At 39.3% G+C, this 16,242-nt stretch overlaps 3 protein-coding genes across 7 annotated transcripts; 2 read left to right on the forward strand and 1 right to left on the reverse strand.

Annotated features, from left to right (window-relative positions):
- Positions 1–159: 159 nt before the first annotated feature.
- On the reverse strand, positions 160–10,031 carry LOC148425579 (magnesium transporter MRS2 homolog, mitochondrial-like). The gene is made up of 12 exons (XM_088411379.1): positions 9,231–10,031; positions 8,966–9,030; positions 8,706–8,742; positions 8,283–8,395; positions 2,916–3,077; positions 2,723–2,853; positions 2,490–2,606; positions 1,514–1,583; positions 1,301–1,383; positions 1,094–1,211; positions 727–840; positions 160–627 (listed from the first exon to the last, which is right to left on the reverse strand). The coding sequence occupies exons 1-12, from the start codon at positions 9,544–9,546 to the stop codon at positions 568–570; spliced, it is 1,386 nt and encodes a 461-aa protein (XP_088267505.1). The 5' UTR covers positions 9,547–10,031; the 3' UTR covers positions 160–567.
- Positions 3,005–8,225, forward strand: LOC148425580 (integrin beta-1-like). Of its 2 annotated transcripts, none has more exons than XM_088411377.1 (7): positions 3,005–3,416; positions 3,653–3,913; positions 5,441–5,654; positions 6,936–7,068; positions 7,143–7,449; positions 7,541–7,819; positions 7,907–8,225. In XM_088411377.1, the coding sequence occupies exons 1-7, from the start codon at positions 3,286–3,288 to the stop codon at positions 8,085–8,087; spliced, it is 1,506 nt and encodes a 501-aa protein (XP_088267503.1). In that variant the 5' UTR covers positions 3,005–3,285; the 3' UTR covers positions 8,088–8,225. The 2 variants fall into 2 exon arrangements, with proteins under 2 accessions (XP_088267503.1, XP_088267504.1); XM_088411378.1 differs by having other exon boundaries at positions 5,441–5,648.
- LOC148425581 (lipid scramblase CLPTM1L-like) lies at positions 9,689–16,190 on the forward strand. 4 transcript variants are annotated; one of them, XM_088411375.1, is made up of 18 exons: positions 9,713–9,909; positions 10,377–10,553; positions 10,641–10,732; positions 11,062–11,239; positions 12,222–12,343; positions 12,416–12,494; positions 12,583–12,700; positions 12,834–12,928; positions 13,074–13,158; positions 13,247–13,347; positions 13,429–13,482; positions 13,559–13,609; positions 13,688–13,770; positions 14,063–14,097; positions 15,174–15,229; positions 15,313–15,357; positions 15,461–15,594; positions 15,721–16,190. In XM_088411375.1, exons 2-18 carry the CDS (start codon positions 10,434–10,436, stop codon positions 15,785–15,787), a joined length of 1,515 nt encoding a protein of 504 aa, XP_088267501.1. In that variant the 5' UTR covers positions 9,713–9,909; positions 10,377–10,433; the 3' UTR covers positions 15,788–16,190. The 4 variants fall into 4 exon arrangements, 3 of the variants coding, with proteins under 3 accessions (XP_088267502.1, XP_088267500.1, XP_088267501.1); XR_015865177.1 differs by having other exon boundaries at positions 9,694–10,553; positions 15,439–15,594; XM_088411374.1 differs by having other exon boundaries at positions 9,711–10,553.
- Positions 16,191–16,242: the final 52 nt, after the last annotated feature.

Here is a 16,242-nt window from a genome sequence, read left to right on the forward strand (position 1 = left end):
TTGCGTACTCGGATATCGGCACCCGCGAATTTTTTTCCTGCTCAAATGGTTTTTGCTTCCTAGTTTCCCTTACTTTAAATGGATTTTATATGTATGCATTTCAACTCGCACATTCACTATAGGCGGTTAATTATACATCAGACAACAGAGCCCACGGTATTGTTGATTTTTTTTTTTACTTGTGAAACATCAGGGCCACAGGTTTAAAACAGCTGGGAAATTAGATCAAAATGGAAATCTTTTTTTTTTTTTTCAAAATTAATACACAAAATATTTGCGTTATTGTCATCCGAACCAACATAGGTAGGTGCCACTTACATAATGTAATATTGCACTTTCAAGTAAGTTGACAAATGACTGACACTTTGAACTGGCCTTTTCAACAAAGGGCAAATGAAAGTGAAGTATCGACAGTCCGCGGCTCACGTTGTTGAAACAATGCATAAGCAAGGACAAGAGTTCAAGAGTTCCAAGAGGATTCTGATGAGAAACAACTGATTTGTGTCTTGTCATGAGGTCAGTCTAATGGCCTTAAAAGTGCAGAAAACTTGTTGAAGGTTCGTATCATTATCTCACTCCAGACTTTATGTCCGATGCTCTTAGATTTCTCTTCCAAACAGGAGGAATCTGTCAAAAACAAGAATAATGTTATCAGATGTTTGTAAGTGTATAAACCAGACATGTGGGTGAGAAGTGTTTAAAGTAAAAAAAATATATATATATTACTGATGGCAGTAATGAAGGCTCCAGGTGCCGTCCGAGGAATGACAGCAGTCGCCTCCAAATCAGGCCACTGCCAAGGAACATGAAACCTGTAACCAGCCAAAAAACACGGGGGTCCTGGAACACACACAAAAACATGTTCCAAAATATAATTTTGGCGGTTTCTGGCTGGGGTGGGCAACATACCACCCATCGGCCACAGACGGCTTGCCAAGTACCAACATTTGTTTAAGCCTTGTATCGCATTTTGTAGAAAGAGGCCTTTGTCGCCAATTTACTCAAGGCTGTTGAAGGACGTCACAGAGATTGCAACATGTAGAAGATCCAAAGATATGACCCCAAATGAAGCCCAAGGAGAAATCAATCTGACCTCTTCAAAAGACGACTCCAAATTCATTCCGAAGGCCACGCCGATGAGACCAAATAAGGAGAGTGAGAAGGTCCCCATGGTCAGTTGCAGGTTCAAACGCATCATCACATTTCGATGGCTACAACAGATAGCAATCGCCTTTCAGTTCATTTGCACCGCATTCTGTCATGGACGCTTCACACAGCATTCATGGACATTAAGGCGTACCTGTCCAGATTGATAAAGATGACGCTTTCTGAGTCATCTATCAGGCCTTTCAGCTCCCTGGCTTTGTTGGCCAGCTCCTCGGCCTGCGTGTGATGACACAAGCACAATATAAGAACATAGCATGCCTCAGACCCACATCATGTGCATTATAAGACGCTAGTAAACATTGTAGATACAACTGTGGCTTCATGGTAGCTTCAGAAAAATAGTTACCTGCATGTAGTAATTATCCAATAAAAGTTCCATCTCCTCGGCATGGTCAATCCCCAAACTGCTCTCTTCACTGAAAAGACAAACCTACAGTAAAACAGAACAGCTCATGGAAACATACGTTACTGTAGCTGTCCATAGAAGAAGAAAAAAAATTGATAATGAAATGTTATAGGGCTGTAACGACTTTTAAATATAGATTAATCTCAGTTGAATAGTGAACTCATTTATAGGTGAATGGGATTAAAAATAAACATGTTTTAATTGTAATTACTTTATTCAAAGACAGGACATTACTGTATTTGAAATTAACAGTGCAGAAAAAGAAAATGTAAATTAATGTATCCAGGTACTGTTTTCTTGTGTAACATGTCAGAAAATACTCAAGGCAAAAACGCTGATCATTGTTCCCCAAAGCAAAAGCCAATGTTTTGACAAATTCACAAATTCCACGAATTTCACAAATTCAAAAGAAATTGGAGAATAGTTATTGTTGAGAAGCAAGCCAGCGGCCCTAGTGAGGATAAGTGGCTGTAAAAAAATGGATGGATGGAGGAGCAGAAATGACAAAGCTTTTGGGCATTTTTTTTAATTTAAAAAGATACGTAACATATCAATTATCAAAAAGTTGCCAATCGATTTGTTGTTGACAAATTGTTGCACATTTCCAATGTATCAGTCACATGATTTTTGGACAAAACACTGCTAGAAATGTCAAAATCACATCCACATAAGATAAAAATCAGCAGAAACGGGGGACACATTTAGCAAAAAATTATGATATGCTTGTTTACAAGTATGAATGTAAAAATAGTTACCATTTTCCATAGGGTGTTATATTTGGTTAATGATTCATATTTTAGACAATTTTTCAGGATTGCGTATCTATTGCATGGATTCAAACAGAATTGTTGAAGAAATGTTCTATGGAACATAGTGCTGGTTACAATTTGTGCACGTACTGGCGCATCGGACTTACAAAACTTTCGGGTCTGTCCACTTGGTGAGACACAGCTCTTCAATGATTTCATCCTCATCCAAAATCTTCAAGAGGGAATCCTTAAAAACCTTTATGTCCGTCTCCAACTCTGATAAACTGATAAGTTTAAAAAATATCAAGAGACAAGATAAAATGGCATTAACTGAACATACGTTCTAAAAACACTCTATTGATCTCAATATTGAAACTTGTTTGCTGAAAAATAATGTTACCTTTTACTGTTTTGCAATAGTATGTGTAGTTTACTTCTATCAGCAGACAGGATTTTCGGATCCACCAGAGATTCCAAAATGTCCAAAATTACTGGTTCAACTTCATTCAGCCGGGTTTGTAAATTGTTTACCTGTCGACGGAAGCATGTTTGAGTCACGTATGTGGCCACGTGGATCAGGTGATTGCACTCACCCTGTGCTGCAAGATGGCCTCTAGAGCCCTGAACTCAAAAGGTAGGGAGTGTGTCGGTGAGGCCAGCTGCGGGGCAAGCTCCAGAACCAGCCAGCGCTCCAATCCCACCCCGCGGAAATCCAAGACCAAAAGGCATTGTGGAGTCACAATGGCTTTTAGTGACTGTGAACACATTTGCCAGGGGTACATTAAGATGTCAGTTGAGCTCAACTTAACAAAGACAGCCTGGTTTACAAGCTTTGCATCGACCCAAAAATAAACAACTTACACCTCATGTTTGTAGACACAGAGTTAGAAGTCCATAAGTTAAACTTAATCAGTAAATATTTGAGGTGAGAGGCTAGCTCAATAGAAGAGGGCTGGTTTGGAAATGCAAGTGTTATATGATCAGCTGTGTTGTGGGATTGACAAGCAGAAATTTAACGTTGAGCCTTTTGAAATGTTGCTGTTTGAAGAAGCAGATATTTTGAAACAGCTAAGAAAAGGTATTCAGGAACTCAAGTAAGTTACACACGCTCTAAAAAAAAAAAAAGTAAAATACTGTATTTTAAACTACAGAATAATTCAATAATGTAGAAGAGAAACATTGTAATTTATCCTTTCAGTAATACCAAGACTAGGTTTTTTAAATCAATAGTGCAATATTTGTATTGCTAAGAAAAGCCCTTTACTAGAGGACTAAGACGTACAAATTACAATGAAGTACTCTGACTCTTTTTTTTTTTTTTTGTCTGCAGCATGGTTGTGAAGCTGGTTCGTCTGTTCCTGTTTTTGTTGACTCTACTGTCAGCAAGCCAGGCTGAAAAACAAATATGTCTCAAGTCCGCATCCACCTGTAGCGAGTGCATCCTGTCAGGTCCGCAGTGTGTGTGGTGCACTGACTCTAGTTTGGAACATCGCTGTCACACCTGGAGTGAGCTAAAGAGAGCAGGTTGTGACACAGGTCACATGTATAACCCCCAAGGGCGAGTTCATGTCACCAGGAATGACAGTAGCAGGTATGATAAAACATTGGCTTACTGTATTTATTGCTGGCTTTAACTATTCATAGACTGCATACTGAATGTAAACATGAGACAGTAGTTACCCTTGGGAATTGGGAGGAAACCAGAGTACCCGCAGGAAAACCTACACAGGCATGGGGAGAACATGCAAACCCCAAATAGGAAGGTCATCTGTTTTTAAATGACCTACTAAGGTTGTACATGAGTTAAACAGAATGGCTATACGACTCATTATTGGTCTTTTATACATACGAATTGTTAGATCAACAACATTTCCCCATACTAACCAGTTGGCAATCACGATTAGCATATGCGCACTAACCATTCCATTCAAAGTTAATAAACCCTAACTATCATTTACTTCACGCAAACATGATGTTATGTCTACATTACACATGTAAAGGTGTCCTTAAAGTCTCTTGTAGACGGTGCTTCCACAAAATTTCTAGGCTAATCTTGAGGGTGGAGCTGCTTGTTAGCTACTATCATGTCAATGACTTCCTGTTCTTCTTCTTGACGAGCAGACTGGGCGTGTCTATGTTTGATGGTGCCCTACTGGTTAAAATTTGAACACCTAAAACCGGGCCATTTTAAATTGTTTGTAGTGAAAGGTACACATACTCGGATAATACAACCCTAAAGTTTCTGGTGAATTTCTTTGGGAAGCTAATATTGTATTTAATGAAAGCTGTTAACGAAGCCTGTTAACTATTAAATCAGTGTTTTTATTTGCACAAATAGCATCAAGCATTCGGCCATGAGGTGGTGCACAACTAATTGAGGCCTATTATACAACAGGCTTTACATACCACAGCAGTATGCGTTTTCCACAATTTGCAATTTCATGTAGTTTTATTTTCTTGCAATTTTTTATTTTTTTTTAATCGAAATGATCTGAAACTTGTGATTACCCGACTTATTTGACTTTTTCCCCCCCAGTCTTACTTGGGAGATATTATGTTTTTGAACATCCCTTTTTCCCCTAAATCGAACATCTTGGCTCTCATGGGAAATAATGTAGAAATGATCAGTTTTGAGAGTTAAACCGCCATCATTATAAAAGTTCATTAACAGTATTGGCACTGTTTTAGGTAGCACTAAAATTTTAACAGTCAAACTAGTGTAAAAATTAATGAACCACATTCAACACAATAATCAACTTCATTTGTATGGATGCATGACAATTATTAAACTTGCAGATCTACGGAGAGTGAATGAAAGTCACATTTCACTTTGTAATCATGGAAATCATTTGGACAATCTTGTACTGCAGGAGAACCAGAGATCCATTTTTACTTGAGGCGAGGCAGCTCTTTAATAACTGTTATTGACGGCTTTGTGATTGTAATCACATTTTTCATTTTTGCAATCATTTGTTCCCTTCTATGTGTATATGACAAACAAACAAACAAACAAAAACACTATTTAAATGAATATTTGGAGTAGTGTGGCATATTTTCCCCAACACCAACTTTTAGGGTATCTGAATTTCTGTATTCTGTTTCTGATGATCTTTTGCAGCATTAATCCAACAGCAGACACACCGTTCCCACAGCCCAAGGAGGTGAGCCTCCATTTAAGGCCTGGTGTGAGTCAGTCCTTCCCGCTTTACATCAGCAAGGCTGGAGACCGACCAATCATGGAGCTGAATACGGACACCAGTACTGTTCCAGCGGGGGTCAATATTACATTCAGACAAGATACAAGAGATGGCAAGATCCTGGTGAAGGTCAGGGTAATTATGACTCGGGTGCTATCTTCTTATTTTCAAAGAAAATCCCAGCATTTTGCAGTGGAGGGGGGGTTGTCTTGCAAACCAGAAGTTGTGGGTTCGACCCCCGGCCATTATGATCATGTCAAAGTATCCTTGAGCAAGATAGTAAACTCCAAGTTGCTCCTGATGCTGATAAATGAGCAGTTACAACTGTAGTGATATACAGTAAAGCAATTTGAGGGTCTTGTAAGGTGGAAAAGCACCTGATTAGAATCTGCTCATTTTTTTCTCACACTTTGATTCGTGCAGTTTATAGTCAAATGAGGCTCGGCTGCCTTTTTTTTTTCCTAGCCAAAAAGGGCAGTATAAAAAGGGAGACAGAAGAAGATGCTATCAAAGTATTGATTTTGAGTTTGAACGGCTATTTTACTCTCCACTAGGAGGCATTCTCCATTAGTAAACACAATCAAGTATGTTACTGTTATGTTGGTGCAGTATTTTAACAATAAGAGTGTGTCAGGGTTATGCTGAAAATACAATCTGTGCTGAAGCTGTGTTTGTGCTGCTTTTTCTTCTAAACATGCAGGCATGTTTAGTCTGTGTTAAAGGCATGATGTTGCTGAAACCAAGCAGTTTGAAAAAATAAATAAATAAATACATTTAAAAAATACTTCCATTTACCATCTTTCTGTGTAAATATTTGATGGTACGACCCGCAGCTGTATAGGCCAGTGTGGCCTATACGTGACAAAAAAATTGATATTTTGTTCATTTTTGCTGGTGCTTCTTATAATCCTGTGCATCTTATATTTTGAAAATAATTTTAACAATAAGAGTGTGTCAGGGTTATGCTGAAAATACAATCTGTGCTGAAGCTGTGTTTGTGCTGCTTTTTCTTCTAAACATGCAGGCATGTTTAGTCTGTGTTAAAGGCATGATGTTGCTGAAACCAAGCAGTTTGAAAAAATAAATAAATAAATACATTTAAAAAATACTTCCATTTACCATCTTTCTGTGTAAATATTTGATGGTACGACCCGCAGCTGTATAGGCCAGTGTGGCCTATACGTGACAAAAAAATTGATATTTTGTTCATTTTTGCTGGTGCTTCTTATAATCCTGTGCATCTTATATTTTGAAAACTATGGTATATAAAGTAAGTGAAGTACAACTTATTATTGTCATCAAGCTTGATCTCCTGGTTATTGCCATTGTCTCTACATAGAACATTTTGTAGTTTTTTTGTGTGTCCACCTCTGTCAGAAAACTCAGATGGTAATCATGACTATCTTTTATTCCAAGGTGAATACTGAGGCTGCACTTTGTCACACAACTAGTGACCTCATAAATCAGAAGAACAGGACAGGGTCTTGGTCTGTTCACATTACATCAAGAAACTTTTCACAAAGTGTCAAACTGAAGATAAACGTGGAGTGTAAGTAGGCACATTTTTTTAAGTAACGGTATTGCCATAGTTGTGCTGAGGCATAGTGAACATATTTCTTTCAGGCGAGTGTGACTGCAAGGGAAACCGAGAAGAAAACAGTCCAGCCTGCAGCAGCCATGGCGCTCTGGTGTGCGGCTCTTGCGAATGTTACCAGCCATTCCTTGGGCAACAGTGCCAGATCAATCAAGAATCAAGCTTAGGCAGAGATGAAAGATTCTGTCGCAAGGGACCAAATGCTCCATCATGCAGCGGTAGAGGAACATGTGTCGATGGTGACTGTGTATGCCACAGTCGAGAAAACCCAAACGAACTCTACACTGGGAGGTTCTGCGAGTGTAGCAATTTTGATTGCCCATATCACAACAACAAGTATATAACCATAATAAGCTGTTACATATTTCATTATGGTGTTCAAAAGCAGTGAATTTGCATGTTTTAACACATTTGATTCTCTCCGTAGGATATGCGGGGATCACGGCAGTTGCGAGTGTGGACGATGCATTTGTGACGACGGCTGGAACGACGAGGACTGCAGCTGCTCTATCGATACAACTTCATGCATGGCATCAAACCAGCAGCTGTGTAACGGTCGAGGGATGTGTCACTGCGGAAGCTGTCGTTGTGACACACCATACGCGGGCCTGACCTGTGAGGATTGCCCGACTTGTTTGAATCCTTGCCAGACTCATGCAGAGTGTGTGGACTGCCGGGCGTTCGGAACAGGACCCAAAAGAGACAGGTAAAAACTACATACTCGAATATGACCACTGGATGGAATTTATACTTCATTCTGCATGTGTGTGTGTGTGTGTCATCTTGTCACCAGATGCGAGGCCGAATGCAATAACCTCATCTTGACAAAGGTGGCAAGCAAAGAGGACATTCATGCACCCTGTCGAATGATTAGCCGTGAGGACTCTTGCATCTTCTACTATAGCATCTCCCAAACCCCCGCAGGGACACACTGCACTGTGGCGCAAGTCAAAGAATGTCAAAAGTGGAACTGATCCACAACGATCAAGAACACCCAGGACTAATTTTGGGCATGTTTAATATTGTATCTTTCATTTTTGACTATATACAGCATTAGGCTTTAATATGCGCTCCTATAAGTGTTGATGGTAGTTTACAATAAATAAATATTGCAGCCATGTGTAATATGTTATGCATGATTGCTTTGTTTTGCTTTGTTGTGAGGCTACCTCCATTCGCAGGATGATGCAGTTGTTTCTGGTGGTAAGGCTGGTGCTGTGCTGAAAGCGGAGGTCCCTTGCCTGAAGACTTAGTTCTTGACAAAGCTCATTTTTCTTTTTCTCTATAAGTAAAAAGAACAGCACAACAGTGGAATTTTATTTTATTTAAATGCTCATGAAACTTTGGAAACTACATATAAAACAAACCATTATACAAAGAAAACAAAACATGGATGGATAGATCCAGTAGATGGATGCTGATCAAATCCGGTTTGACATTATAGATTCAGTTTGCTCGAGATCATTTTAAAGGAATATTTAGCGAGCCAGTGAGCCAATTTTAAAAAATGCTAGTTGGTTACAAGTGTTGCACACAAATCAACCTAGATAGATAATCCACACAAGAACTGATCTCTTTTCTTTAACACTTACCAAATGAAGTAACATTTCCCTCTTGGTCAAATTTCATCTGTGAAATAATACGAGAAATTAATTTATGATTTCAAATGGTGTGAAACCTGCTCAAGCATTGCTGGGCCCACACAAGATTTTTTGCTATGTATAGCCCGAAATTATATTAAAGTGTAATTGTTAAAAATGTAATCAGTACTGAAACTGATTAAAACGCTTATCAAAGTACACTTCCCTTTTATAACAAATAAATAAGGAGAAAGAGATAGAAAACATCTTACCACGACAAAAGGTGGTGGCACAGTGGAGAGAGGCGCTTCGGTCATTCTGTGTCGGATAAATGACACTGATAAAAGACACAGATAAAATCAAGAATATATTTATAAAGATTAAATGCGTTAAGCACAACAAATAACATCAACATCTCAGCACTTGGGATCGCAAATACAAGTTTCAATTGTGTATTGTCGTATGAAATTGCCAGAGCGCACAGTAATTATGCAATTATAAAGCGACTTTGCTCAGCATACAATTTCATGATTTTACCAGGCCATGATGCTCCTCCTCTCAGCAGGTTCTTGTGTCTTGCCAAGCAAACTGGACCTCTTCTTCTTGACTCAAGCAGTTCATGACTACAACTTGCTTCGGAAGGTCCTTCACTGTTGCACAATGGTGAATGTGCGTATCTTGTGTAGTAAAGCATGTCATGACCAACCTTGAGATTGGCTTCATTCCCTCCCACACAAGAGAGGACGCCAATAGAGCTGAAAAGGCGCTGTGAATGCAAGTTTCCCCGATATGGTAGATACATCCTTGAGCAGCTAAAACACCTACTCAGCAGCATTGTTAATTTTGCATTCATAATTCCATCTCCAAAGCAGCCTTAATTGTAATTGATGATAATGTGGGAGGCACTATCGCCCAATAAAAAGACGCACAATTTGTCTTTTGAACATCTTAAAATGCTTGAGTATTTGGTATCCCGTCCACGGAAAACGACGACAAAGGGAGTAACTGGGAAAAAAAATCCATAAATATTGGTTTGTTTGCTACCGTAATGTTGCCATCAATGTGTAGCCTTCCTCACGTGACCGTCATTCGGCACTTTGTGTTACCCTAGTTAGCATAGCAGCTAATCGTGGACACCGCCCGCTCCGGTGCGAGTTATCGCGTTCAAATCCACCTGACAATCGCGTTGAACAGAAGAAACACAATTGCGATTCAGGTCGGTACCTACAAATTTAGCCAAATAGACACATTACGCGCGACACAATAGCTAGATACTAAAAATTAAAAAGTTCCAGCGGTAGGCGGCTAGTGAAAACATAGTAGGTAGGATGTGTCCTACCCACAATGCACCGCGAGATTGCCAAATATATTTAGAGCACTAAGATCGTTCTTCTTAGCATGAATTGTCTGTCAACAATGTATAAATTAGAAGGAAAAATAATTATATGATTTCTGTTTTTAATTTCTTATGTGTGTTATGGCGTTTTGTCGATTAATTTGGAAATCTCTTGTCTGGGCTGTGTTGTGCGCGTGCGTGTCATCCATCATCAGCATCCCGAGGAGGATGCCGCGGCGACCTTAATTCACCTCGTTCCGATCCAAATCCCATTTATTATCACTCCTTTTGTTTGCTTTCGGTGGTTGATGCAAACCTGCACGATGTTTCCATCGTGCTGCTCCAAGCCTGCGAACAGCGGCGGCAAGAGAAGCTCCATAGCGAAGCTCCTTCTGGGGGTATTCATGGTGTACATGGCTCACACCGCATGGCTCCTGTACGGATTCCTCAACACCAAGTCATGCGATGAGAGCCGAAGGGAGGGTTGCATCACCTCTTACCTGTCAGCCAAACCCAGACTGCAGGTACCATTTAGTGGTTGTACCCCTGATGGGTAGGTACCCCCAGACTACTGACAAATATCTTGTGCTGTCTTTGTGTTATCCGTCCAGCTGAGTGTGTTCACCTGCCTTGTTCCAGACAACAGTCAGCTCAACCTAGCGCTGAGAATTGATCCATTCGACCCGCACTCCACATTTGAGAGGTGCACTCATCATCACTTTATATTAACTTTACTAAAAAAGCACAAATTGCTATGCTCTTGATGGACAGTAGATGCGTGATGATTAGAGAATGAATATGACTGCATTGATTTGCATGTTCAAATTCATAATGCACAATTAACATGTTGTTATTGTTGTAGATCTGACTATTTCCTGTAGATTACAATGGACTTCAGTCACTGGTGAAAACATACTATATTGTATAAGTGAACAGCATTTATCCATAACGGACTCTTATAAACAGAAGGTATTCATGGGCTAGTTCTCTTCACACCTGTCTATACCGTGTTGTATATGTCTGTTTGTGCAGGCAGGTAAATGTTCCGCTGCCAGAGGAGACTCGTGCCAATGGCAGCTTGTATGCGGTAGTGTACGTCCACAGGGCCAGCGTTTCCCCTTTGGAAGACAACCGAGAGGTGCACCACGCAGCTCTGCTTACAACCCACATCAGCCCTGCACACACTGAAAAGCACAGAAACACACAGAAGGTACACTCACTTTCATTAAGTGCTACTGTGCATCTACTCAAATTAGAAATTCAGAACATTCAGTGTGAGATTTTCTTATCCTTTTAAAATTCCTATTTTTCCACATATTAAATCAAACAAACAGTCATTAAAATATTTAAGATTGTTCAGAGATTTCATTGTTGAAATTACAGCATAAACAATATTGGACTATAGTGGAGCTTTAAAGTATGGGTTGTCAAAGTATGGTCCGCGGACCCCCGAGGGTCCATGAAATAATTTGGGTTTTTAAATTAAAAATATGTACGGGTTAATTTAATTTTATTTATATTACATTGTGAATGTATTCATTATACTTCAATAAAGTAACTAATTCAAACAGTTTAATATACGTTAAATTAATGTATTAATTTTGAAATTTTTGAAATAGACCCATGTAATCCACATCATCATCAAAGAGCTTGATTATTTTGTCACTAAATATTTGTCACTAAATATTTGGCAGCAACCCGTTTGGGGTAAATTGACCCAGTTTGTTATGAGGAAGTGTGCAATTTTCAACTTTTCATTTCATCATCTGCAATGGGGGGACGGTTTGTTGGAAAATGTGTTTTCCAAAAAGAGGTCCCTGACTCCAAAAGTTTGAGAATCCCTGCTTTATAATAAGACTGGCCTGATTGTGTTATGAGGCGTGTGTATGATTTTTTTTTCTCCTCAATATGAGCTATTTGTATGTTATTATTTGTGGGGGGGGGGGGGGGGGGGTTTGTGCTCTGATTTGTGAGTGCAAATTTGAGATACAAGCATGGTGTATGCTGGCAGTAAACTCAATTCATGCCTTTAAGCAACAAATATTTCAATACTAATGGTGGAGCAAAACATCATCTGATGTCTTCCCAGAAGAGTGGAAAACCTCCAATCTGCATTAATAACGCCATTCTGCCATCAAAGAAAAAAAAGAGGAAAAACTACAACTCAATGTTTGTGTATGCGTTTTCACAAGAATTCCAAATTAAAGTATCCTGTATCCCACTGGAGACCTCGTCTGTCAGTCGCAATGATGTCAGAGGACTTTACCTTCATCAAAGGAGGACTCCCCAGCGACATGCGCCGCTACGTTAGAATGTAAGTCTCGCGATCAAATGTAGCACAGTCACGCACGAGTCACGGCATCCGTTGAACTTAATGTTCTGTCAGCTCACAGGAAGGAAGACGGATCCTCTACCTTCCTCTGCTGTTGATTGATGAGCTCAGTTTCAGAATCAGAGACCTTATGGTAAAGCAACGTCACGTCCTCCACCGCACAAAAAGTGGACGAGAGTGAATTGCATTTATGCGCTACTATTCTATGCATCCTCCCACAGAAGATCAACAGAAGCACCACCCATCTTCCACTCACTGTTTCCTACGAAGGCATTTCTCTGAGGAGATTCCGATTTTGGGTTCATCTCCAGGATGTGGTCTATTCCCTGCGCCAATTTGGTAGTGATAAATGAAGCTTTTTTTTTTCATTTCAAAGAAAAAAAGAAGAAAATAAAACTACATGAAATGAGTGTTAAAAAAAAATCCAGGCTTGATCTGGAGATTTAAATAGGAGTTTTCTTTGTTGATGCAGGCTTCTCCGAGGAGTACATTGATGAGATTAAAGAAACCCTGGTGGGCTCTAATCTTTACCTTTTAGTGTTGACCGCCCTCATCACAGCTCTGCAAGTAAGACTGTGTAGATAATATGACCTGGTATGTTTTTGGGTGTCGTCTCCAGCGCACCCGCGTCTCTTATGAGGATAAATGCGATGGAAAATAGATGGAAGCATTTTTTCTTTTTGAAAACATGATTGTCCTATAACTTTCACAGCTCATCTGTGAATTTCTGGCTCTTAAAAATGACGTCAGCTCCTGGAGAAAAAAGAAGAGCATGGCAGGAATGTCCAGGAAATCCAGTAAGAAGCTTTTATATACAAATACAACCATTGTAAGTAAGAAACAACGGAGCTGCAAAGCACTACGTTTTGTACACTTTCAAAACAGTTTTGTGGCGAAGTCTCGGCACCTTGCTGATTTTCCTGCACCTGCTGGAAGAGACCAGCCTCCTGGTGCTACTTCCTGTCGGGCTGGCAGCGTGCGTGGAGGTACTACTGCATATCCCGTCATAAACAACACAAAGCAGCAAAAAGATTTTGGACTAGATACCTGGAATGCTGTCTCATCAGGTGTGGAAGGTGTTTAAAGTGTTTCGACTCAAGTTGCATTGGAGACGACCCTATGTGAGTATGGAATCAAACAACTGACCTCGACATTTGTGCAAAGTCATGTTACAATCCGCTTTTTTCTCTTGAGAAGGTAAACAAGCTGGATGAAGAAGAGCGGAGGACAGTGGAGTTTGACACACAGGTGCTGCTACTTGCCAATTTTATGACTTCCTACATTTTGTTTCCTTTTAAACATATCATTTAAGGTGTTTCTCTCCAGGCATCCACATACTTGTCCTACTTGATCTATCCTCTGTGCATCAGTGGAGCTATTTTTTCACTGGCCTACTTGCGCCAAAAAAGGTGAGCGACTTACTGTAGTTTTCACTTCTCCTCTGCCTTATCATTTGTATTTGCACCACAGTCTTACCAGTGCAATATTTTATTCAACGTATACAAGACATTTTGGCCCGTGTATTAGCGTGAACAGGTGTGAGGGGGGTCTAAAATCCAATGTGGCCCTTGAGGACAAAAATGTGGTTACTCCCATGATAATGCTTTTAACACCCACATATGAAGTGTGTGTGTGTGTGTGTGTGTCTATTTGAAGCCATTGTTCACTGAATTAACACATAAACAAATCCTGTTTTAACAGTTACTTCTCCTGGATGCTCAACAGCCTGGTAACTGGTGAGGTCATTTTATTATTATTGTATTATTTGGGTATATTTTAGTGCAGTCAAATGGTTATTTTTATTTTGTATTATTTTACTAATTAATAGCAAAATATTCCATAATCAATTGCGATTAATCGTATTTTTCAACAACTGGTTGCTTAGAAGCATGAAACGTATCTACTCGTAATGTTAAATCTTGGACTAAATCTAAGATCAAATAAAGTGGTAGTTTAAAAGACTGCTGTAATACATTACTTTGAGCCTTAAATACTTTTTTTTTCCTCTAAAATAAAACTACCAAATCTGACTCATCCTTACTGACATTATTTTTCTTAAATTCTTTTCACAAAACGTATAAATAGCTTGTTTTGCTCTGAGATGATGCCCGTGTTTCAACGGCTTTGCAAAGTAAATGTTTTTGTTTCCAATCTTGTGGTGAGCACCTTTTTTAATTAAGATTATATATACGTCCATCTTTGTCTTTCTTTTTGCTGGTGACTATTCTAAGTTTGGTTTCAAAGTTAGCAAAGTTCTATTGCCACAGGAAATAAATCGAACTGAGGTTAAAAACACCCACACACACAATATATATAAAGTTTGATTTACCGGTACTCTCCAAAAATAGAAATTACCGATAATAGAAAAAAAGGAAATCAATTGGAATTAATGACGATAGGGATCCAAATGACATCATTTCGCATCAACAGCTTTCAAAGTGATACATTTTATTTAACTATTTGTATTTTTTTTATGTGTGTATATTTGTTTATTTCATGGTGATTTCTTTTTTTTTGGGGGGGGGCTTCTTGCAACATTATTTTTGCGCTATATAATTTATTCACTGCCTATTTTGTGAACATCGATCCATTCTAATCTATAGCTGTCAGTGGAAGTAAGTTATTTATATTTTTCCTTAAAACTACGGATTACTTGTATATTTTGGAACTAAATTAAATTTAAATTAAATTTTGATTGCAACTATATGACATGACAAGTGAGGCAATACAATAGTTGCAAATTTAAAGTTGTTTTTTTTTTTTTTCTCATGCAATTTTGAAAACTGATCACTAAACCTATCTTCCTTGGCAGGAGTGTATGCATTCGGCTTCCTGTCTATGGCACCTCAATTATTTATCAACCACAAGGTGAGCACTTGTCGTTAAACTTCTCACAGTGCGCCCCTGAAGCCGCTCTAACCGTTCTATCCTGATGTGGCTTTTCCTATCAGATGAGATCTGTGAGCCACCTCCAGGGGGCAGTGTTGATGTACAGAGTGAGTGTGATGATTTTCCAGTTCCCAAATTTTTAGATCGCAAGATATTGCATTTCATAAAAAGCTATTTTTATTCATCAGCTCACATGTCCCTATGTACCAGGGAGTGAACACCCTGATTTCAGATCTGTGTTCCTGCGCTGCCATTTTCTCGTCATCTGAGGCATTCTTGTCCTCTCACCAACTCTCATGTTTCAGAGATGAGCTCTTCTTCCTCATCTACCTTTACCAAAGAAGGTAGCACGAACTATTCTTTGACTTTTGAGTATGCAATATGCATTTCTGGAAAAGGGGCTCCGGGAGTTGGTGTGAATAGAAAAATAACAGCTCAGACTTCCTATTGTTCTTGTCTTTGTCCATCAGGCGTTGGGCCCCAAAGGCCCGAAGACCTGAGTGTGGCTCTCACAGCAAGAAAGTAAAGACTCAGTGAGCATCTCAAACAAGTGAGGTGCTGGACTTCCGATGCTTTCGTCATCCAACGTATTCTTTCACACTTGCATCAGAAATGCAGTCTGTATACCCGTTTGCTTTGTTATGCTTTATATGCAGTGTGTGGGAAGCCATTTAAGATTTATTCTGGTTATGTGACAGCTTAATGGGGGTGTTGAATCTACATTTTCCCACACGCTATTGTAGCTCATAATGTTCACCCGTTGCATTTTCGCATTGCAAATGTAAATAGGCTGAATGCAAAGCGCTGAATATAATGAGAAATATCGTGCTTGGTATTGATTTCTGACATTGAAAATGGAATTGCGAATGTGCGTGCTATTTCTAATGACTTCTATTTGACTGGGATTTTTGCACTTGGAAAATAAACAGAATTGTGTGTACACGTATGATTTTTTTTGTGTGCAACAAATTTATGTTTTATCACAAGTCATA

Source organism: Hippichthys cyanospilos, chromosome 3, assembly GCF_059441005.1.
Source record: "Hippichthys cyanospilos isolate Australia breed blue-spotted pipefish chromosome 3, RoL_Hcya_1.0, whole genome shotgun sequence".
Classification (NCBI taxonomy): Eukaryota; Metazoa; Chordata; class Actinopteri; order Syngnathiformes; family Syngnathidae; genus Hippichthys; species Hippichthys cyanospilos.